At 41.5% G+C, this 24,099-nt stretch overlaps 2 protein-coding genes across 2 annotated transcripts in view; both read left to right on the top strand.

Annotated features, from left to right (window-relative positions):
* LOC125169830 (cationic amino acid transporter 3-like) overlaps positions 1-24,099 on the top strand; it is a 373,522-nt gene that overhangs the window by 84,161 nt on the left and 265,262 nt on the right. The window lies entirely within an intron of this gene.
* Positions 525-22,681, top strand: LOC125169836 (cationic amino acid transporter 3-like). The gene is given in 4 exon segments (XM_047865615.1): positions 525-596; positions 20,386-20,983; positions 20,986-22,374; positions 22,377-22,681. Coding segments are annotated over 3 exon segments (1,767 nt in total). The 5' UTR covers positions 525-596; positions 20,386-20,649; the 3' UTR covers positions 22,421-22,681.

The raw sequence follows: 24,099 nt of genomic DNA, 5'->3' as shown, positions 1-24,099 counted from the left end.
GGATGTGTGGTGCTGATAGAGGAACCTAGTAGGAGATTGTGAGAGGTGTCTTTGGTGGTGCGTCTATCCTTGTTTACAGGACTGCTGAGTGGGCTCCTTAGCCGCATCTAGGACTGGCCTCCAAATCACCACAGGCTGGTTCCACATGGCTCCCCACACTGTCTTTCTGCCAACCAGGACCTCCTCCATACACTGAAAAGCTTGTTTACTTCTAAAAGCAGATACTGGGTCAACAAAGTCTCCAACAAATCCCATTTAAGTCCTCAGTCCACTTCATCACCAATGCAGGGTCTCACTTGTCTTCCTTTGCCCATTTCCAGCTTTCCTCCAGGATTCTGCCTAATCCACCTCCTTCACAGTTCCCTACCCTTCTCATGAGCCCTCCTCCCAGGCACACCAGCCCTCTGATGGCCCCACCTCCTGATGGCTCTGCTTTCCTGAGGGCCTGGCCTCCCCAGTGCCCCAACTCCCTGAGGGCTCCCTCTAAGCTCCACCCCAAGTCCTGACTCTGCTAGGCCAAGCTCCTTCCCTCTCCCTTGGCTTGACTTGCACTTCTTTCTCAGGTCTTTCTCCTCTAATAAAGAAACAGCCCACGGGTAAGTGATTTCTCATGTTTATGGAGCTGACATGAAAACTGAGACAGAGCCAGAGAGGAAGAAGTCTGGGCACAAAGTGCAGCTGCTGTGAAAGCCCTGTGGGGTTTAAGCAGAGGATATTATATGGCATCAGAGCTAGACAGTGGATTGGGAGGGGGGGCTGCAGAGAGGCCTTGTGAGTTTGGTAAGGGCAGGTGGGTTTGCTGGGGTCAGAGAGATTTGGAGGCCTACATTCTGTTCTCCTCCATGCCAGAAAGGTTCTCAGCTCTGCTGAGGAAAATATGAAGTAGGGGAAATTATTCCTGGAGGATATTATTCTCCTCCAGAGTCCTTCCCACCTCTTTGTCCTTACCTGTCCTTCCTGGCCTTTCCTTTCTGACCTGGTGCACAGCTTGCTTTATTCATCTTTGTCTTTCCCACAGGGCCCAGAACAGAGTATGCTTAGACATGTTCCTTGAATTAATGAAGATTCTTCTTCCTGTCTCTGATGTCTCTTTCGTATTTTGCAACACTTTCTCACGGGAGATTCTGAGAGTCTCTGAGTCCTATCTTCTTAAGGAGGACATTGCTGTGGACCTTGCAGAATAGCAGGTCTAGTTTGATAAGGTGGTCCACCATCACCAGAGGGGATGTGAGGGGTTTATTCCTAGTTATTCAAGGATCTAGATATCTATTTTTACTGCTGAAGGGATCTCTCTGCCTTTCTTATCTAATTATAAAAAGTTGCATGGTGTGTAAGCCATACAGAGAAAGACAGATACCATATGTTTTCACTCTTATGTGGAGCCCGAGAAACTTAACAGAAACCCATGGGGGAGGGGAAGAAAAAAAAAGAGGTTAGAGTGTGAGAGAGCCAAAGCATAAGAGACTCTTAAAAACTGAGAACAAACTGAGGGTTGATGGGGGGTGGGAGGGAGGGGAGGGTGGGTGATGGGTATTGAGGAGAGCACCTTTTGGGATGAGCACTGGGTGTTGTATGGAAACCAATTTCACAATAAATTTCATATGTTGAAAAAAAAAGTTGCATGGTGGGGATTGATTATAGGCCAGGTCAGGCTGTAGGAGGCAAGATTACCAAGTTCTCCTGGGTGTGGCCACTTAGTGGTCTTTCAAACACTTTAAGAAGGCTTCTCTGTGGTCCCAAACATATTATAAATGAGTGAGTGCTAAATAACCTTGAAACTTGGTGGCTTTGTTCTTTCTCTTGGATTCTATCAATTTCATGTACATGATAGGCATATTTCATTGATTGATAAAGTCTTGGAGGAGAAGCCTGATATAGGTCTGTCTTCCTGGGTTTCCAAGAGAAGTTTGATGTTATCTCAGAACATATTTGAAACTCTTTAACTTTAAAGGCCTTGGGAGTCTTAAACTATTCTCCATCCTCCACCCTCCCCACTGCCATGTACACTATGGGCTGTACCCAACACCAGAAGCCCAGATAACACTTACCCATGCACAAAACCTGTATTATTGATTATATGGCAGATGTCAAATCCTAAGTTGCCTCTCTCATTTCCTCTAGCAGTTAGTTATTGGGCAACTTCTCTCCATTACCAATTGATAGTGTTATGTTCTTCTAGAAGCAGATTCATTTTAACCTTAGTTTAAGCAAAATCATGTGGAAAGGCCAATTTCCTTCACATGTATCCACTAAATTGACAAATATATTTTTAGAATATATTTTTGTTTTATCATCAACATTTTTTTCTTGTATATCCAAGAAATGACAGAGTTGGGATTAGAAAGAACTGGGGAAGAGGGATAAAGAGTGTCCCTTAAAAAGTAGTGTAGATTATGTTGCCTGAGCTGGGGTAAGGAGGATGAGTCTTGAGGGAGAAGTCATATGGATCTATAGTTGAACAGGAACTCAGGACTGTGCGGCATGATACATGTTTCATATGACTCAGATGATCTAGTGTCTTTCCTACAACAAAACAAAGCAAAACAAATTAACTTTTCAAGGCAGATGGTGACAGTGTGGAGCAGCTACCTGGGGCTATGAGAGGAACCAAGCCCTGTGTGTTGAGAGAGGACAGAGAGAAAGAGACAGCTGAGTATTTATATGGAGGACAGGAGGACACATTTGAAGATATGAAGTAAGGTGACCAGAGAGAGTCAGTCTTTCCTAAGGCACCTTGTATGCAGTGTATTACTGAAAGTATATATTGGGAGGAAGTATATGGAAGAAGGAGCCATAACCTCTGGCCACTCACAACTGCTATTCTGAAAGTGGAGACAGGATGTAGTGTTGTGTGGGACCACTGGATGGTTATTCAGGATAAGATTCTTACAAGGAAAGGAAGGATCTAGGAGAAAATATCAAAGCTGCTTAACAAGACTTTTTAGAAAAAAATGATTGTGGCTCAGTGCTCATTGTGGCTCATTGCTTTGTGGCTCAGCACAAAGGTGCTCCTATGTTGTTCGTTTTTTGTTTTTTTTGTTTTTTTTTTTTTTTTTTGAAAATAAGGTGGAAAAGCAGATGGATTTCCTTCTACTGCTTTCTCCTGAGAACTTTTATTAGGTGTTCTGTGTTGACAGGATTTGGAGTTGAGAAGAAACAGTAGTCAGTTGTAGGGGAAACAGAGAAGAAATAGATTTTCACCATTGACATTGATGTGTCACATCACTTTCCAATCCCTTAATTGCACATCCTTCATGGATTTTCCCAGATCTCTTTTTGATTCTTGCTTGGAAAGTATAATTATGATTCCTCCTGGTAGCCCATCTAGTTTCTGAAGACCTCTAGAAGCAGTTCAGGCTTTTCTGATTTGCAAGGTTGATCATCTTGTTTGGTGTAATTGGAATGTTAAGAATTTCCAAAACTAGATTCTGACTGAAACTAATCTAAATGTGTCATATCATGAATGAGGAGTGTGGCACTTTATCTTGTCAGCAGTTATCCCAGAAGGACTAAGAAAGGGCGCCTTATTCACAACCATTCCAGAATATTACTAGATTTTATGGAGTCTATACAGCCTCTAGAGAAGCCCTGGCTCCCTGATTGTTTACCCAAATAACGGTGCAATGATACTAGTGTGGTGTCTGCATGTAGCAGTGACTCCATAGATGTTGTGAGAAGGAAGCAAAAACGTTTTGTCCTATATTTACATAGATTTTGGCCTATAATTGAGTGGATGGACTTGGTGCACATACAGTTGGTCTGGAGTGTGTTAATTTGCATCTGGATGGGTTTTAACTGACTTGGAATTCAGCTTCTGCCAGACTGGGATGGATTTGAGAGGTGTAGTACTTAGGTAGTAGGACAGGTGAGTGAGTTGGTGGAAGTGGCTGTGTTTCCTCTTGATCTAGTGAGCAGACAGCTTGGGGGCTGCCATGCCTTCCAGTTCAAGTCTTGGTTACACCTAGTAATGTATCCTTGCAGAATTAGCCTCATTAAAGAACAAGAAGCAGTTTCTGTCCTACAGAATTTTTTATTTTAGAAAGCTTCTTCCCAGTAACATGCAAACAGAATACAGCACCAAGTAAGATCCTAGTTGGGAGGATGCCTTTTAAGTAATCCATTTGGTGAGGTTGTTCTCAGAAGACTCCTGGGAGATAAGATAGTTTCTCTCTCTTTTCCTTTTCAGCAGAGACCAAGACTGAGAGTTGTTATTATTATTATTATTATTATTATTATTTATTATAGTTATTATTATTACTACATCTTACTGTCTAGTTCCATGTTAATATCTAGTTCCAAAACTGAGAGTTATTGTTATTGTTATTATTATTATTATTATTACATCTTACTATCTAGTTCTATATTAATATCTGTAGCAAATATTTAAATGGATTTATCTAGTCGGGAAAACTGGATTTACTGGTTCCAGGTGTAGTGGAGTTTGTTTTGTATTTTTGATGGGGGGCATGGAAGGAGAGTCTAAAAGAGGCTCTATTTATTGGATCATGGCCCAACCTGAGTATGTAGCTTGAACTAATGTTTTCCTGAGAAACAGTTATGCACGATGCCAAGATGGGGTAATTCTTCCCTCTTCCATGCAGTCTTCTCAGGCTGACACACAGTACACAGAAGATACTCACTAGTCTTATCAACAGTGGAAAATGAGGTCCTTACTACTTTTACTTTCCATCAACTATGAAGCCATCTGGGATTTTCACATGCTATTGTCTTGAGTATTCATTTCTGAGTTAGGAATATATATCCTCATTTATACTTTATGTATCTTTTACTTCTTTTGGCAGGTGAGGAGGTGTTCATGAAACACCCATAATTGAAAAATCCCAGAGAGGGGAATTCTGTATTTGCCCCCATTGTCTTTCACTGTGTGTAACTGAGTGTGTGATTATTTGTGGGTAATGGTGGTGGTGTTGATAATTTAGGAAAAGAAAAATGTTGCTTTTGCTTGAGTTTTTTTTTTTCACAAAGAATCACTGTGGTGCCTGAATTTTCTAATTTGGAATTGTCTTTATATTTATTTATATTTAATTGAAATCTGATCTTTAATAGGTAGAATCCAATATTTATCACTTGGACTTTTTGTGGTTTTGACTTGAGGAGCCATCCAAACTCTCACTTTAGACCCAGAACCAAGTACACAGAACTATCAGTGTAGTTATTTATAGATAGTACAAGAAAAATGGTAGCAAATACAGAAAATTATTTTTCTGGGAGCTTATAATATAAGGGCATTTGATGGATACTTCCTTACCCACCTGAAACAAGTGAAATACTATTCTACAGCCCATTCAATTAATTGACTGTGGTCCCACTCCTCCTTCTTCAGGCCAGCCTTAAATGTAGTTATTGCAGTTTGAGTATCGTGTCATGTTTTCTAATACCAAAACGTTAGAGGACTTATTTTACAAATAAGGTAAGCAGTGAAAGTAGTAAAACTCTGTGTTGTCTGTCTGTTCCATTGTCACACATTAAAAGGATGACACTGGAATAAATCATGGATGTTGCTGATGTACATTCTCTCAGCTGACTTAGGTTACTTCCTTTGTACTTTGACTTTGTTGTGGTTAAAGAGACTTGGACCTCAGTTCTTGTGTCAGGTCTCTGACATCACCAAACTGGGCTGTATATCCTGGGGTACTTCTTGGCTGTCACCAGTTAACTCTTTGCACCTCAGGCTTCAGCTGGGGAAGGAAAGGCAGCTAAAAGCATCATCAGGCAGAAGCTGTGCTCCTTGGTTTCACCTCAGCACTTACTGCTTCTACCCTCTTCCTTAACTGGGTTTTTCCCCAATGCATAGTTCTAGGCCAGTGACTTATGCCACTGAACATTAATGAGGAAAGAGAAAGGGACAAGGAGATCATACTGCAGAGAGCAGATACCTATCTGTAGCTGTGACCAGAGAAATTTCCAGAAGGAAGGTCATACTGAACAGAGTTGGGAAAGAACATATTCTAGGCAGAGAAGGACAGTCTGTGTGATAGTTGATGTTAATGCCAGCAAGACGTGCATGTGTGGGGAAAGATTTGTGCCAGTAGGAGCCACATAAAAGTTTAATAGTATGAGTAAGTGGGAGAACAACGGTGAAAAGGAAGCCTTTGAAATACAATCTTAGAAGTTTTGACTTAATAAGGAGCTGGAAACTGCAGGTTGGTTGGGAGTGTTTGTGTGTGTGTGTGTGTGTGTGTGTGTGTGTGAGTGTGTGTATGTGTGTGTACTAGTGTCTTTACAGACTTGAGGAAAGTGTCATTTCCAGAAGGAGCACTCACACTTCAGTTATCTTCTGCATATAGTAATCAGGAAGAATGTGATTTAGGGCTTTATCCTGCTTCAAGGACAGCACTCTCAGAACTGACATTCTACTGGTACTGGCTTTTCTGGCAAAGGATAAGAGGACATTGCCATTCTCTGGCAAACATTCCCAGTCTGCTCCTTATTAGCAGCCCAGTCAGGGAGCAAATGGCCAAGTGAGATAAGAATCTTAAAAAAATGTTTCGTTAGGTGCACCTGGGTGGCTCAGTTGTTCAAGCGTTGTAATCAGCTCGGGTCATGATCTCATGGCCCATGGGTTCAAGCCCTGCATCAGGCTCTGTGCTGACAGCTCAGAGCCTGGAGCCTGCTTCGGATTCTGTGCCTCCCTCTCTCTGCCCCTCCACCATTCATGATCTGTCTCTCTCCATCTCTGAAAAATGAATAAACGTTAAAAAAGTTCAAAAGAAAAATTAAAAAAAAAAAGACGTTCCATTAAACCACTCTCATTAAACAGGAGCAATCTACCTCCTGCCCTTCTTTGTTCCAGTTGGGGCTGTCCTTTGTGACAGAAGTTTCCTAATGGTGTGTGCTGGCTGCATCTTGAAGCCATGAGTGATGGCTGAGGTTTGGGAAGCTCAAACCTGAAAGGAATTAGGTTGTCAGGGAAATTTCAACCATTTTCTTGCCATCAGGCTCCCGTTTTAGAAAACGTCTGCTCCCCGTATGACTGTATTTCTTTACACAATGAAAATCAAGGTTTCATTTTCTTCTCCAGAATTCCCTAAGCTACACTCAACATGTAGCTTAAGAATGAGGCAGGGGGGCGCCTGGGTGGCGCAGTCGGTTAAGCGTCCGACTTCAGCCAGGTCACGATCTCGCGGTCCGTGAGTTCAAGCCCCGCGTCAGGCTCTGGGCTGATGGCTCAGAGCCTGGAGCCTGTTTCCGATTCTGTGTCTCCCTCTCTCTCTGCCCCTCCCCCGTTCATGCTCTGTCTCTCTCTGTCCCAAAAATAAATAAACGTTGAAAAAAAAATTAAAAAAAAAAAGAATGAGGCAGTGACTAGAAAAGATTTGGAATAGAGTGGTGAAAGAAGTCTCAGGAGGTTTGTCATCTGGAGATCTATTATCCTGTATTTTCCCTAAAGGCTAAGTAAAAACAGATGGGCTAATGTTGTGGGCAGGATTTTACAATAGTTGTAGAATCATATCTGGGAACTATTAGAATGGATATGGGACGTTTTGGAATCTTTCTTGGCATGTAAAAGGGCCTAGATTAGGCTTAGATTTTTGCAGGACATGGTTTAGATGGACCATTCAGATTTAATGGTCCCAGAACTTTTTTTTAAGTTTGTTTATTCATTTTGAGAGAGAAAGGGACAGCATGAATTTGAAAGAGGGAGAAATAAGGGGGGAGAGACAGAGAATCCCAATCATTCTCCATGCTGACAGATCAGACCTGATGTGGGGATTGAACTCATGAAGCCATGAGATCATGACCTGGGCAAAAACCAAGAGTTGGATGCTTAACTGACATAGCCACCCACGCATCTCCCCCTCACCCATCTTTCTTCTTTTCTTTCTTTCTTTCTTTCTTTCTTTCTTTCTTTCTTTCTTTCTCTTTCTTCTTTCAAGTTTGGTTCCCGTGCTTCTACCTGGCTCATCAGTGTGTATTTGGGAGGAGAGGGAAGATATCAGCAGAAGATGACCTGTGCACAAAGGTGAGAAGTGGCTCAAATACTCCTTTAATAGTCGTGCCCTCAAATTGTGTTTCTTTGTGGATGTAGGGTGCTGGAGGAGAAAGAACATGGTATTTGAAGTGACAAAGAACCAAGTTCAAATTCCTGCTCTTCTTTGTACTGCTAAATGCTAGTTGCCTAATGTTTCATCAGTAAGTAGAGTAATAGTACTTATTTTATTGGGTTGTTATGGGGGTTAAATGAGGTAACATATGTGCATTACTTGCAGCTCAACAAATCTGTTTCTCTATCATGGCTCTCTCCATGCATTCCTAATTCTTGCACATATACCTGGTAACCTTATTTGCCAGATACCATTTTTCTCTATCTTCAGCCTCTGCATATGTTCCCCAATGCTTCTAGAGTTCAAGTCTAGCGTCCGGGCTTATTAGTGTGTGTTAGTCCCACAAAATATCAATGAGAGTATGAGGTTTTTATAACCGTACTTACCTAAGGCAAAGTTGTGGTGTCTTTCCAGTCATTTTTGCTTGCTGACAATTTTGGTTGTAAATGAAAGACAAAGGAGTTCTATCTTCCCACCCGATCCTCTGATATAAAGTTACTGATTCTTCCCACCCGATCCTCTGATATAAAGTTACTGATTTGAGGCTAAATCATTCTGGGTGGGATTTAGTTCTAACCAAAAATCATGTCAAACTTGTTTATAAAAGGCACTCAGGGAAGGAGAATCCATAAACTTTACTACTGGGACTTTCTTTTTTTCTTTCTACATTTTTAGTTTGCAAAATATCAATCCTATGGATAGTTGCAAGAATATTATAGTAAATACCCATTTATTTTTCTCTAGAATTGACCAATTGTTAATATTTTGCCACATTTTATTGCTCTGTCCAATGTGTGTGTGTGTGTGTGTATGTGTGTGAAATATGGTCTATAGTCTAAGTTTACTAATTGTCCATTTTTTTTACTAGAGTATCTCTCCGTGGTCCAGGTACATTCCAGGGTTATGCATTGCATTTTGTTGTTATGTCTCTTTATTTTCACATAATCTGCAACAGTTCCTCAGCCTGTCATTCCTGACATTGACGGTTTTGAAAAGCAAAGTTCACTTGTTTTATAGAAAGTCAACTTACTGTACAAAGTTGTTTTGTAGACTGATTGCTTTTATCAACAGATTTAGGTTACACATTTTAGACAGGAATATTATATAAGAACATGTTAAAGACATGGGCATGCCTTTTTTTCTCCCAGTTGTGTGTAACGTCAAGTGCTAGGTAGGAGTGGAATTTAGAAGGTGTTTAATATTTATTGAATGAATGAATAAATGAATGAAATAAGACCTTCATTGCTACTTAGCTCTATTATTTTTCTACTTGAGGAAAGGAGGAGGAGCAGTTTTCTCCTATATCCTAGTCCCTTTTTTATTATACATATTTGAAGGCTTAAAAATAACCTAGGACCTCTGTAATGAACCCACAGAAAAGGAAAGTGAGGTCAGGACTATGGCATGAGGCAAGCTGTAAAGTCTCTTTACCCAGGGGGTGGGTGGTGATCACAGAGTGTTGAGAGTGGACGATGAGTTAAGTGGTTGTCAGCGGGAGTGAGAAATAGCACACAGAAGTTAGGAGTACATGGCCTGTTTTCTTGCTGAGAGAAATTAGTTATCCAGGTTTACATACTTTACTATACTTCTCTCCCCTAACCCCCAATTGAATCCAAGAATGTCATAGTTAAAATTGATTTCTGTCTCTCTTCCTTTCTCAGCAAGAACAACCCCATTATTCTCTCCTTCTCTATCCTCTACCCCCACCCCCAACTCATACACATAAATGTGTATTTCTAACATTTATGAATGATGGTTGAGCAGCCATTATATGGATTATCTCCAATAATCTGGAGAACCAGGTTATTAGTTGTTGAGAAAGTAGATAACTCCTTGGAATTCTCATTTATGTAGAGTTCTCATCCCTGTAACTTGGGGGAAGTGAGATTATGACAGGTATTCTTTGCTTCTCAGAAATGTGTAGTCAGTCTTCCCTATTGGCTCCTTTATCTCTCCAGCTCTGAGCATCTCAGACATTTCTGACAGTCCTTCCTGAGGCATCTGGGATTCGGGCCTGGACTCATGTATTTAATTCTGTAAGGCTTGTGAGTGCCTGATGCACATGGTTCCTGCTCCCTTTCTGAGAGTCTCTCTACTCCTACCTTTGCAGTCCTTAATTTTACCAGGTTCTGGAAAAAGTGCCCTTTATCTCCATGTCAGCTCTTGATTATCCACAATAATGGCGGTTATAACCTAAAATAGTGCATGAAACTAAAATGATTTTGTTTGGTATGTAAGTGTGGGAGTCCTGCCTAGAGCCTGCCTAGAGATAATCCATAAGTGAACAGCTTCATGAAAGCATCTGTCATGTTACTCTGCCATGGGTGGCTGTATAGCATCTCTGCTTTGGCATCTAAGAGGGAGGCAGATGCAAGAATGTGGCTTGTTCAGCCCTCATTGTGTTGTTAGAAGAACCAGACATCTAATGTTAGTTCTGCAAAATTTGTCTCCATGCCTTGTTTTCAAACTCTGGAAGAGGCCTTTCCTGGAAGAGGCCAAACTCCTTGGTTTGAGAACCTAATACTCAATTCACAGAACATGAAAATTTGTAAGCAACCTGTGAAATTATCACTTTTTCAGTGGTTTCCTTCACACCCATAATAAGAGCCAAAGTCCACACAGTGACTTTCAGACCCTACGTGAAGGATCTGGCTACTTGCTTTCTCTCTGACCTCATCCCCTACTGCTTTCTCCTCACTCATTCTGTCCTGGCCCCACAGCCCATCTTGTTATTTCTTAAAAATAACCAGGTACCACTTCACAACTGTTAGGATGACTGCTATTAAAGAAAAAAAAAAAACAGAAGATAACAAGTGTTGGCAAGGATGTGGAAAAATTGGGACACTTGGGTATTGCTGGTGGTAATGTAAAATGGTGCAGACACCACAGAAAACAGTATGGAAATTTCTCAAAATATTACATGTACAATTACCATAAGATCCATCAATCTCACTTCTAGGTGTATATCCCAGATAATTGAAAGGAGGGACTCAAAAAGACATTTTTACACTCACATTAATGATAGCATTATTCACAACAGCTAAAAGGTGAAACAACCCATACACCCATCAGTGGATACACAAGATATGGGACATACACACAATGGAATATCATTCAGCCTTTGAGAGGAAGGACATTCTAACATATACTCCAACATGGATGAACCTTGAAGACATTATGCTAAGTGAAAAAGGAGGTCACAAGAGGACAATATTGTGTGATTCCACTTATATGAGTACCTACAGTGGTCAAATTCAGAGAGATAAAGTAGAATGGTGGCGCCAGCGGCTGTGGGGAGGGAAGGTGGAGTTACTGTTTAATAAGTACAGAGTTTCAGGTGAGGAAGTTGAACAAGTCTAGAGATGGATGGTGGTAACAGTTGCACAACAGTGTGAAGGTGAGGCTGTCTTGGATCACACATTTTTAAAATCATAATACCCACTAGAGCACATCCTAACATTTTCTTGCTTTCCTTTTCTCTGCAACACTGATTGCAATGCCAATGCAACATATATTTTTATTACTAATGTGTTTATTGTTTGGTTCCTACTGCAGGAGTATAGCAATGTGGGCGGAGAGACTTTGTGATTTTTCTCCTTTATCTGCAGTACTGAATACATGAAGACATGTATATTTGTTGAATGATAAGTGAAGGACTGATTAGACACAGACTTCTAGAGAAGGCACAAACAGAAAGAGAAAATGGGAAGATTCCAGTTTTCATGTGATTTTGTTCACTAATTTCTTCTACCCTTGAGTATGAGACTCAGCCCCACTATTCATGGTGGCTTTTGTTCTGCTTACCTGTTCACATGCATTGTGAACTATTTCACCTTTGGACATGTTGATGTGCATGTACACAACACTTACTATTATTTAAAACTCTTTCCCTGAACTCAAAGCCTCCACTCCTGTACTCGTGACTGTCCCCACCTCAGTTGCAGGGCTGCTTGAATTAGGACTTGAGAAACTCTGGGGAAGCTCAGCTTTCTAAAAAGTTTTATACCTGATTGTTTGGGAGTCACTGGCTTGATTGGCTACAGAGTCTTCATTGTCTGGAACTTTAAGGAGGAAGAGAGTATTCATATACCTTGAGATGAGAAAGGAGCTGTGTTTGGATACAGAGGGTTGATATAATCTCTGGAGATGTTACATTTAAGGTTCACTGCTCTAAAACTTTGAGAAATAAAATAATTATTTAACAGCCTTATTAGCCTTCCTCTCAAGTCTTTATCAAAATTCTAGCAAAGCAACTGGTATCCAAACTATCTTTGAAGCTTTTGAGGAGGAGACACAGGGCCAACTTCCTGATTCACAGGAATGTTAGCACCCAACCATGGGAACCAGTGGGACTTATTGCCTTGGAAAAATGTTTTAAAAAGGAAAAGTCCAGAGGAAACTAGGTGGCTCAGTTGGTTAAGCATATGACTTCAGCTCAGATCATGATCTCATAGTTTGTGGTTCATGAGATCATGAACCACATGAACCACATGAACTACCTGTGGTAAGCTGTGCTGACGGCTCAGAGTCTGGAGCCTGCTTCAGATTCTGTGTCTCTCTGCTTCTCTGCCCCTCACCTGCTCATTTTATCTCTCTCTCTCTCTCTCTCTCAAAAATAAAAGTTAACATTAAAAAATTTAAATAAATAAAATATAAAAGAAAAGGTCCATAGTTAGGGCAGAACCCTTCTAGACGTGGAAGAATAAACACAATGACCTCCAGGACAAAGGGGAGTTGTTGGGGCTGGCTGGGAAAGGAAGACAGCCTGCAATTCTGTGGGTGGATTGTTGGATTTGACAGGAGTTCTTCTTGAGTACTTGGAATGGAACTTTGGTTTTGGAGTTTGAAAGGAGCTCAGAGACTGAAATACATGGAAGATGAGGGATGGAAGGGGAGAGACGAGGGTATTATGGAATTCATGCAAACTGGCTTCTCACTCCCTGGCAACTCTGCCTTTTCTTCAGCACTTCATTTGCACCAAGGACCTCCTTTGGGAGAGACTGTTTCTTAATTAAACTGAGATTCACAGACCCAGGGCCCTCATTAGGAAATGACCTCAGGAAAGTGCTTGAAATAGATGATGGTGCATGTTCTAGTCTCCTGTTTAGACCTGTGTTTGTCCCTTTCTCTCTTTCCAAATAAACAAACAAACAAAAAACCCAAAACGACAAACCTTTCCTTTAGAAAGCTCAAGATATATTAGTCAATAAATACATGTATATATTCATTTTCTCCATCCTATATGCCTCTTATGGTTGCTCAGTACAATTATGAGTGGATTCTTGTTCTGGGTAGTGAGGTTTGGAGGTGGGAGAGTGGGATTCAGAAAAAGGAGGTATATTGATCCTGGCCCTGCCCTCAGAAGTTTAAAGGAATTTAAGTGACATACCCAGGACACCAACAGACTGAAAGGGAAAATTAGTTTCAGCTGAGCATCAGAATGGTCTGTAAGTGCTGGCAGGAAGGGGAGGAACTTTGGAGATGGGGACCAGTCAGGATGGCTTAGGAAAGGCTTCTGAGATGTGGGTGGAAAAGTTGTAGATTAGGGTTGAGAAGACCTAGTATTAAGACTGGACAGAAGCATTAAGACTGGACAGAAAGGAGTGAGGAGGGCATCCCTGGCAGGGCAGGATTTACTCAGGCCAAAGACTCATCCCAGGAAGGGTAAGTGAAGATGTGAGGAGCTGAGTTAAGAAAAAGGTGATGGTCCTGAGGGTAGGGGGAGAATTAGGGTAGGTGCTCTGACAGCTGGGTCAGAGAGTCTGAACTGAATATAAGCTATTCGAATAATCATAGATTATTGCACAGAATGAGGGCATTTCTGAACATGGTGACATGGTGTTTGAGGACAATGTTTCTCTGTGTTGTTATAAGCTGGATTTGTGATAAGCTCTCTCAGGATTCCCAATCATGAGTTTGCTTTTCTCTTCTATAAGTTTGGTTGTTCATTTTTGTTTTGCCTCCTTCTGTTGGAGTCATAAAATGTGATTATTTATTTCCAGATATTTTATTCTTGGGTTGCTTCTATGGTATCTTCATACTTCATCTGTATCCTACTGTCTCTCATCTTCAGTAAAAGGGAAACAGAAATTATCAAAAGCATTACCCATTTCCGATCATGCCATTCAGATGGTCCTCCTCTGGGATTCCTGCTCAGGGTCCATGGATGGACTTCAGAAGAATGTATGATATATATATATTTTTTTATTGAAGTGACCAACCTCACAAGGGTGTGTGATTCAGCAAATGTTAGGAACCACTGTTGTGTCTTTGTTGGGAGGAGATGGCTTCCCAGGAGAAATGTGGGACAAGCATCCTTAGTGCCCAGTAAGGAGCCTCCAGAGACAGTTGAAGGAGCTGAAGGAGAAACAGGACTTGGGAAAAGGGAAATGGGTTCAGAGGGAACTGGTGGGAGGGATGCCCCTCTTCCCTTGTTCTCCACCCTCTTTCTAGCAAGTATCCCTTCTCTGTATTCTCCATGTCCTGATGACTACAGGATTCTGGTTCCCCTTCGATTTAAATCTGTTAGGTGCCCACTATTTATCAGGCTCCGAACCAGGTCCTCTCACAACATCACCTCAGGCAATTCCTTTGTTGAACCTGAAGTACACAGAGTGGAGTCAACCCCTCCCTCAGTCATGGACTGTTAGCACCATCGCTTCCTGTCAGGCCCCTTTTCAATGCATTTTATTTTCACCTTTCATCATGATCTCTATTCTTATTGCCCCTCCTTACTGGAGGCATTTGCTTTAGGGTATCTAACAAATTCTCCTCCAATCCATGCTCTGTACATTTATTTAGATACATTCATCCACTCAACAAATTCACAGTTGTAGGTGTGGGGAATACAGCCAGGAGCAAAACAATAAAAAAGTCCTGCTTTCATGGAACTTACATCTTTTGGTGTGAAACAAATCATAAACAAGTAAAACATATAGTACCTTAAAAAGTGATAAGTGCTATGAAAAAAAAGGGCAAGGAGACCAGGTATGTTGTGGATATTTAGGAGTAGATTTCAGTTCCATGTGGAGAGAATAAGGGAGTCCTTGCTACAAATGTGCTATTTCACCAACTGTAGTAAAGGGAGAAACCATGTGGATATGTGGGATAGAAGTGGTGCAGTTATAGAGGACAACAAGTACAAAGGCCCTGAGGTAGGGTCTTGCCTGGTATGTTAGGAGGCCAGAATGGGTGGGAAGCCAATGGCTAGAGAAAAATGAGTGGGCAGAGAGAGAAACAGAAGGCTGAGAGGTATCTGGGTCAGAGACAAGTACTGTAAGACTTTGTAGGCCTTTGGAAATGTAGACTTTGGCTTCTTCTCTGTATAAAAAGGGAAACCAGTGGAAGGTTTTGAGTACAGGAATGATGTGACATTTTTAATACATATGTGTATATTAGCTATTTTTGGCTGTTTATAAATGTATATAAATGGAATTGTGTTGTACATCCTGCTTCTACTTTTGCTTCCTAACATTATTTCTGAGATCTACACATGTTGTTATTTGTAAATCTACTGTATTTGTGACTGTTGTGTATATTTCATTGTACACATATGGCACATTTTACTTCTATATTCCTCTAGTGACACATGCTGACATAGCTTCTAACTACCTGCTACCACTGTCCTGTGATGAACATACTATGGGCCTCCTTATGGACTCAGGAGAGAGTTTCTTTGGGGTGTTTTCCATTGTGGGCTAAGAGGGTGTGTGCAATCTTTTTTTTTTTAATTTTTTAATGTTTATTTGTTTTTGAAGGAGAGAGAGAGACAGAGTGTGAGTGGGGAAGGGGCAGACAGAGAGGGAGACACAGAATCCAAAGCAGGCTCCAGGCTCGGAGCTGTCAGCACAAAGTCCGACACGGGTATGGAACCCACAAATTTAGAGATCATGACCTAAGCCAAAGTTGGAGGCTTAACCAACTGAGCCACCTAGGACCCCCAGTCTCTTTAATTTTTCATTAACATTTTATAAGGAGTCTTTTTGTTTTTAATTTTTTTTAATGTTTACCTATTTTTGACAGAGAGAGAGAGAGAGACAGAGCATGAGCGAGGGAGGGGCAGAGAGAGAGGGAGACACAGAATCCAAAACAGGCTCCAGGCTCTAAGCTATCAGCACAGAGCCCAACACAGGGGTTGAACTCACGAACTGTGAGATCATGACCTGAGCTAAAGTCGGACTCTTAACCAACTAAGCCACCCAGGCATCCCAGGTGTGTGCATTCTTAATTCCACTAAGACTGTGCTTCAGGATGGTGGCCGCAGTTACACTACCACCAGCAGTGCATGGTGGTTTGTATCTTCTTTTGTTGTTGTTGCTTATTTTTTATTTTTTAAAATTTACATCCAAATTAGTTAGCATATAGTGAAGCAATGATTTCAGGAGTAGATTCCTTAATGCCCCTTACCCATTTAGCCCATCCCCCCCTCCCACAACCTCTCCAGCAACCCTCAGTTTGTTCTCCATATTTATGAGTCTCTTCTGTTTTGTCCCCCTCCTGTTTTTATATTATTTTTGTTTCCCTTCCCTTATGTGAATCTGTTTTGCCTCTTAAAGTCCTCATATGAGTGAAGTCATATGATTTTTGTCTTTCTCTTACTGACTAATTTCACTTAGCATAATACCCTCCGGTTCCATCCATATAGTTGCAAATGGCAAGATTTCATTCTTTTTGATTTGCGAGTAATACTACATTGTATATATATATATACCACATCTTCTTTATCCATTAATCCATTGATGGACATTTGGGCTCTTTCCATACTTTGTCTATTGTTGATGGTGCTGCTATAAACGTGGGGGTGCATGTGTCCCTTTGAAACAGCACACCTGTATCCCTGGGATAAATGCCTAGTAGTGTAATTGCTGAGTCATAGGGTAGTTCTATTTTTCGTTTTTTAAGGAACCTCCAGACTGTTTTCCAGAGTGGCTCCACCAGCTTGCATTCCCAGGTTTGTATCTTCTCATGGAATTTCATGTTGATCTAGTAAGGAAGTCAGGTAAGGTTCCTTGTGGATAAGGAAACTGGGGCTTAGAGAGATTAAGCAAATTACCCCAGTTTATACAGTGAGGCAGAAGAGCCAGGGCTCATATCCAACATTTCTGACATAATGTTCATTGCTCTTACCTCTATAGTACTCAGCAATGCTTCTTCTAGGAATAAGATGAGGCATCCATAGGCAATATATATATATATATATATATATATATATATATATATATATATAATAATTATTATTTGTTATTATATTTGAGGCTTGCATTTTTTGATGCCTGGTCTAAGTCAGTAAGCCTAGGACTCCCAAGTGTTTAGCATCAAGTACAAGGGGGTCTGTCTAGAGTACTTACTGTTTCAAAGCAAAATGTGTGGAATAAAACTATTTTCATTGTCTCATGAGGACTAGTTAATAGGCTCAAGTTGTAGCGGATGATTTTGAGGCTAGACATTTATAAAAACTAATCGTTTTTCCAAGTTTGGGGATTTGAATCATATTTCAATATTAAATTTTAGGTGGATTATATTAAGTGCATATTGTTTGCTAGGTACTGAACTAACTACTTTATAGGCATCATTTAACTTACTGCTCACAACAACTCTATGAGGTATTTACTTTTACTCTCATTTGACTGTTGTAGAAACTAAAGCCCTAACAGGTGAACTAATTTGTCCAGAGTCATCCGGTATGAGATTGAGTTGTGATTTGAACATGAACCATCTAGCTGCAGAGCTTTACTCCTAACTACTAAATTGTGCTGCCTTCCTGTAAAGGAAGCTTTTAGAATCTCTTGTCTTTGAAATTGAAGACAACTTCTCATTTGGGGTGGATTAGATCAGTCACAGGAAGTACAGGGCTATTGAATAAGAATCTCAAGAAGGAGAGGATCTGAAGTTTGAAAATTTCCCCAGGTGTCTTTACTATCTCTCTCTCTGTCCCAAAGTGAGAACCTTTGCCTTAGGACATGCTACCTAGATTATAGGGCCTGGGCATGATGCCTTCAAAAAGTTAGAGCTTCTTTAGCTGGGTGTGGGTGTTTGGTTGCCTGTAACCCAAATCAGCCTGATATTTAAAACAAGTGTCCTCAAATGCAAACATTCTTTAAAAAAATTAAGTTATTTATTGAGAGAGAGAGAGAGAGAGAGAAAGAGAGAGAGAGAGAGAGAGAGAGAGAGCAAACAAATGAGCAGAGAAGGGGCAGAGAGAGAGGGAGAGAGAAAATCCCAAGCAGGCTTCATGTGATTAGTGTGCAGCCTGATGTGGGGCTTGAACTTCAGAACCATGAGATTATGACCGGAGTCAAAATCAAGAGTCACACGCTTAACAGACTGAGCCATTCAGGTGCCCCACAAACAATTCTTTATCACCCTGTGTTGCTCATACTTGCCATGAATGATGTGCAGTTAAGGTTTCATCAGTTGGTTTTCCCTTCACACTTTTCATTTTGCTTGCCTTCTACAAGGAAGGTAATTCCATTTATATCCTTACTTGAGCCAGGATTATAAAGACTGCTTGGTTACAAAGTATGTATCTCAAAGTCAATTCTGGATTAAATTCTGGATTATGTGCTCTTTTAGGTTTCTCTTCTCAGTTTGTTCATTTGTTCAATAAATATTTATTGAGCACCTAACTCACAGTCTCATAGAGGACATACACAGGCAGCTGACCTTGAATTTTGCTACATTAGGGTAAATAGCACATGGGGGAAGCCTGGGTGTTATGACAGCACATAGGAAGGGCAGCATACGGGTCAGGATAGGCTTCCTGGGGAAGAAACTTCTGAGCTGGAAACTAGAAGAGAAGTGGAGCTTACCTAAGTGAAGGGACAAAAAAGCATTAGAGGCACAGGGAAGAGTTTGGATGTTATATTTTGCAGCTGGAGCAGGAACTGGGCATGGGATGAGGCTGGGGGAATCAGCACAGGTTAGATGATGAAGAAAGGAAGTATTATGAAGGAAGAGCAGTGGGGAACCACTGAAGGGTTTCAAGCCTCAGGGTGGGTGGGGACTCGTCAATCATATTCATAATTTAGAAGGTTCCATGAGTTAAGTATTCACTCTCCTTATCTATGTTGTGTGCTTGTTGGTAAATCATAACATTGGAACTGGTGGGTGGCAAATAAGGAGTGTAGATGGATTTGTACACAGAAGGTCTGACCCATTTCCCAAGGGTTCATTTTGATTATATACAGAGAAGACTTTTCAATTTTGACTTAATCTTTCTATTAAAACCTCTGACAACATTTCCTAAAATTCTCTCAAAATAGGAGCCTGAGTATGGGGGAGAGTGGGGGCTGCATGACTTTGTTTTCTCTGTTCTCCACTTCTCATTTCTGGGGCATTGCTGTGAATTGTTCATCCAAAGCCTTATTCCCCTTGAGAAGAGGCCCATTTGAATAGCTGCAGTGGAGGAGATCACAGACAGTGTAAGGTGTTTATAGAACACAACGTGGCCAGGGAGGAGACTGTCCGTAGAAGCGAGGTCTCCTTCTCTCCTGGAACCCAAAGAGGGAGGAGACAGAAGGAATTGTTTTGGTTTTGAACTACTGAGCTAGGTGACATACTTCTTTTCTCCCTGCCCATCATTACTGTGGACATAAAAGTTATAGTAAATTTTGTCTGGTTGCTTTGGGTGAGGTTTATTGAATGTCAGAATTCATCAAGTGACATTTCTGGTTCTTCTCCCTTCTTACTAATGGATGCTTGATTGACTGCTACACCCATTTCTCCAGTGTTTCTTCACAAGACAGCCTGTTACTCCCAGTGTTTCTTCACAAGACAGCCTGTTCCTCTCATTATTGGAGGTAGTTATGAAGGCACTGCCCCCTTTGCCCTCTTCTCCTATTTTCACAGCACCCCTGTTGGTATAGTTAGGTAAAGGGAAGAGTAGGACTGTACACACTTTACCATCACTACAGCTAAGTGGATGACACAGAATGGGGAAAAGGGGGACCAAAGTGACATCTGACTTTGGGTACTGATTTGGAGGCAAAGAGTTTTAAGACAGAGGAACCAATATTTGTATTTCAAATTCAAATGTAATTTAAAAAATGGTTCTGTAATTGCAATGACACATGAATTAATGTGTCATATCTCATGCCCAAGCACCACGTAATCATCCTGTGTGTGAATTATTGCACAATACATTCATTCCCTGTTGTGACGTACAGCTTAATTAGTACATGAAGCTACATGAGTTAGACGAATGTAAAGGGATTATGTCCCATGGTGTGCAATAAAGGAGAATGTTGGGAGGTATTTGGCACTGTTTCTGAGGGGAAATCAGGGTTGATTTTTCTATGATGTCTTTTGGTTTCAATTTCAGTGATACTTGGGCCGCAACAGGTGACATGGGATTTCTGAGCTACAGTTGGTTGGTTGAACACCACCATTCAGTAAATATTTCTTGTTTAGGCACTATTAAGGGTCAAATGAAATACAAAGCAGCAACTTTGAAGCATGAGTAATGGACCTTGGCAGCCCCAAGTCTACTTGGCTTCACTGAGTCTCACTGAACCTGATCCAAGATTCTCCTCCCTGGGCTTGCTGCAGCTCTCTGATCCTGGAATCCTCTTCAGTTCCAGCTAGGATGCTGCATCAGGCACTTCGTAGATTTGGTCAAAAACTGGTACGAAGACCTACACTGAAGGAACCGGTGGCTACGGATGACCCACGGAGAAGCCTGAACACTCTGGATTTAGTGGCTCGGGTTGTGGGCCGCACAGTGGGTATAGGTGTGTATATCCTGGCTGGTGAGGTGGCCAGAAATCAAGCAGGACCATCCATTGTGATCTGCTTTTTGGTGGCTGGCCTGTCTTCTGTGTTGGCTGGGCTGTGCTATGCAGAGGTTAGCGCCCGAGTTCCCCATTCTGACTCTACATATCTCTACAGCTTTGTCACTATAGGTGAACTCTGGGCTTTCATCACGGCTGGACCCTCATACTCTCCCATGTTGGTGATAAAGCCATTGTGGCCCGTGCATGTATCTTAGCTTTTGACAACCTGCGTGGGAACAAGATCTCTCAGACCCTGCGTGAGAGCATCTCACCACATGTTCCTCGTGTCCTTACAGAATATGTAGATATCTTTGTTGTGGGTCTTGTGTTTTTGCTCATAGAATTCCGGAATCTGAGGTATGTTTGGTCTTTCCCAGTTACCAAAATGGCCACATTGGTGAAACTTTTGGTTCTCAATTTTGTCATCATCTCTGGCTTCATTAAGGGGGACCTGCACAACTGGAAACTCACAGAAGAGGACTATGCAATGGCTGGACTCAATGACACCTCGAGCTTGGGCCCTCTGGGCTCTGGAGGATTTGTGCCTTTTGGCTTTGAGAGGATTCTCCGTGGAACAGCTACCTGTTTCTATGCATTTATAGGTTTTAGCAGCATTTTTGAAAAAGTTGAAGAAGCCCGGAATCCCCAGCATTCCATCCCCATGGGCATTGTGATTTCACTGTTCATCTGCTTTTTGGTGTATTTTGGTGTCTCTGCAGCACTTACACTTATGGTGCCTTACTACAAGCTTCGACTTGGGAGCACCTTGCCTCAGGCATTACTCCATATTGGCTGGGCCCCTGCCTACTATTTTCTAGCTTTTGCATTTCTGTGTATTGTTTCTGCCAGGCTCTTGGGCTTTATGTTTCCCATACGTCGAGTATTACACAGGATGGGACAGGATGGTCTCCTGTTCCCTGTCCTTGAAAGAATCCGTTCCCACCCATTCATCCTTATCATGACCACTGTGATCTTGAGCATTATTACAGCAATCATGGCAGTCTTCTTTGGGCTCACTGATCTCCTGGACCTTAGGTCAGTTGGATCCCTGATACCTCACTCCCTGGTTGCTACTTCCATTCTCATCCTCAGGTATCAGCCTGAGGCAAAGGCAGGGGAAAATGAATCAGAGGTGCTGGAGGAGAATGGTCATACAGTAGAGAGGCTGACTCTACAGGGACTACTTTTTCCAGGCAGCCCCACCCCCACTCCACTCTCTGGCCGGGTTGTCCGTGTTTGCTCCGCACTGCTTGCTCTGCTGCTAATTCTTCTTTGCCTGGTGCTGGCCCAGTGGCCAGTTCTGCTTTCTGGAGACCCAGTGTGGATTTCAGTGGTTGTGGTGCTCCTGGTGCTCATCACTGGGCTCACTGGGGTCATCTGGAGACAGCCTCAGAGCTCTAGTCCCCTTTACTTTAAGGTCCCTGCTCTGCCTCTGCTCCCACTACTGAGCATCTTCATGAATGTTTGCCTTATGGTGCAGATGACAGCTGCCACCTGGGCCCTATTTGCTTTCTGGATGTTGATTGGGTTTGCTATCTACTTGCCTATGGGATCCAGTACAGTCTGGTCTCTAACTCCGCTTAAGTTAGGGCCAAAAGTGTAGACCTTGAACTAAGCAGTACCAGTACATATTTGGTTTGACATCATCACACCTGAATGCAGTCTTGTCTCTCTGCACAATATTGGAGAGTCTCTTGACTGCATGGAAAGCTAGGCCTCCAAAGGGATGTTGGTGGGTGAACACTAATAGAGCTCAGTGTGTATTGTGAAGGATGTGTCTTTGCTCTTTCTCCTTTTTTTTTTCTTTTAACCTGTCTACTTTTGAATTGTGTCTGTAGCTGCTTACTGGCTTTCAAATATTATTAAAAGAAATTACAAAAAGTGTTTTTGTTTTCCTTGGTTGAATATCCAGTAGGGTGCCTGACTGGCTCGGTCAGTACAACATGCAACTTTTTATCTCAGGGTGGTGAGTTTGAGCTCCACATTGTGTATAGATGTTATTTAAAAAAAACACACAGGAGAATTACTGGATCAATAGGTGGTTTTATTTTTAATTTTTTGAGGACCTGCATACTGTTTTCCACAGTGGCTGCACCAATTGACATTCCCACCAACAATACATGAGGGTTTCTTTTTCTCCATATCCTAGACAATACTTGCCTATCTTATCTTTCTTTTTTTTAATTTTTTAATGTTTATTTATTTTTGATAGAGAGAGAGACAGAGCATGAGTAGGGGAGGGGCAGAGAGAGAGGCAGACACAGAATCTGAAGCAGGCTCTAGGCTCTGAGCTGTAGGCACAGAGCCCAACGCAGGACTCGAACTCACAGACCACGAGATCATGACCTGAGCTAAAGGTGGACGCTCAACCAACTGAGCCACCCAGGCACCCCTATCTTATCTTTCTGATTTTAGCCATTCTGATAGGTTTAAAGTGATATCTCATTTTAGTGTTAATTTATATTTCCCTGATGGTTAGTGCTGGTGAACATCTTTTCCAAGTGTTTATTGACCATCTGTATATGAAAATAGTATGGAGGCTCCTCAAAAAATTAAAAATAAAAATTACCCTATAACCCAGCAATTGCACTACTAGGTATTTATACAAAGGATACAAAAATTGCTGATACCAAGGGGCACATGCACCCAATGTTTACAGCAGCACTATTGACAATAGCCAAAATATGGAAAGAGCCTGAATGTCCATAGACTTATGAATGGATAAAGATGATGTGGTTTATATATACAATAGAATAATACTCTGCAATAAAAATGAATGGATTCTTGCCATTTGCAACAATGTGGATGGAACTAGAGTGTATTATACTAAGTGAAATAAGTCAGTCAGAGAAAGATAAATATCATATGATTTCATTCAGATGTAGAATTTAAGAAACACAGCAGATGAACATAGGGGAAGGGAAGGAAAAATAAGATAAAACTATAGAGGTAACCAAACCACAAAAGACTATTAAATAGTGAGAACAGACTGAGGGTTGCTGAGGGGAGGTTGGTGGGGGAACACACATGCAACTTGTACTCAGACATTCTCTCATTTACCTTCATTGTGCCCCAACCTATAGTCAGGAGCTTGGAAAAGGGGTAAGGTTGGGTAAATATATTCATAAAGCACCACATTCAAAGTCGTGTGTGTGTGTGTGTGTGTGTGTGTGTGTGCATGCATATTATATGGACATACCTGTTTGAATTTGAGAAGGAATAGGCACCAAGGTGTGGGCTATGTTTATCTTGGTAGATCTATA

Source organism: Prionailurus viverrinus, chromosome B4, assembly GCF_022837055.1.
Source record: "Prionailurus viverrinus isolate Anna chromosome B4, UM_Priviv_1.0, whole genome shotgun sequence".
Taxonomy (NCBI): Eukaryota; Metazoa; Chordata; class Mammalia; order Carnivora; family Felidae; genus Prionailurus; species Prionailurus viverrinus.
Note: the sequence above shows the minus strand (reverse complement) of the source record. Positions and strands in the feature narration are given on the sequence as shown.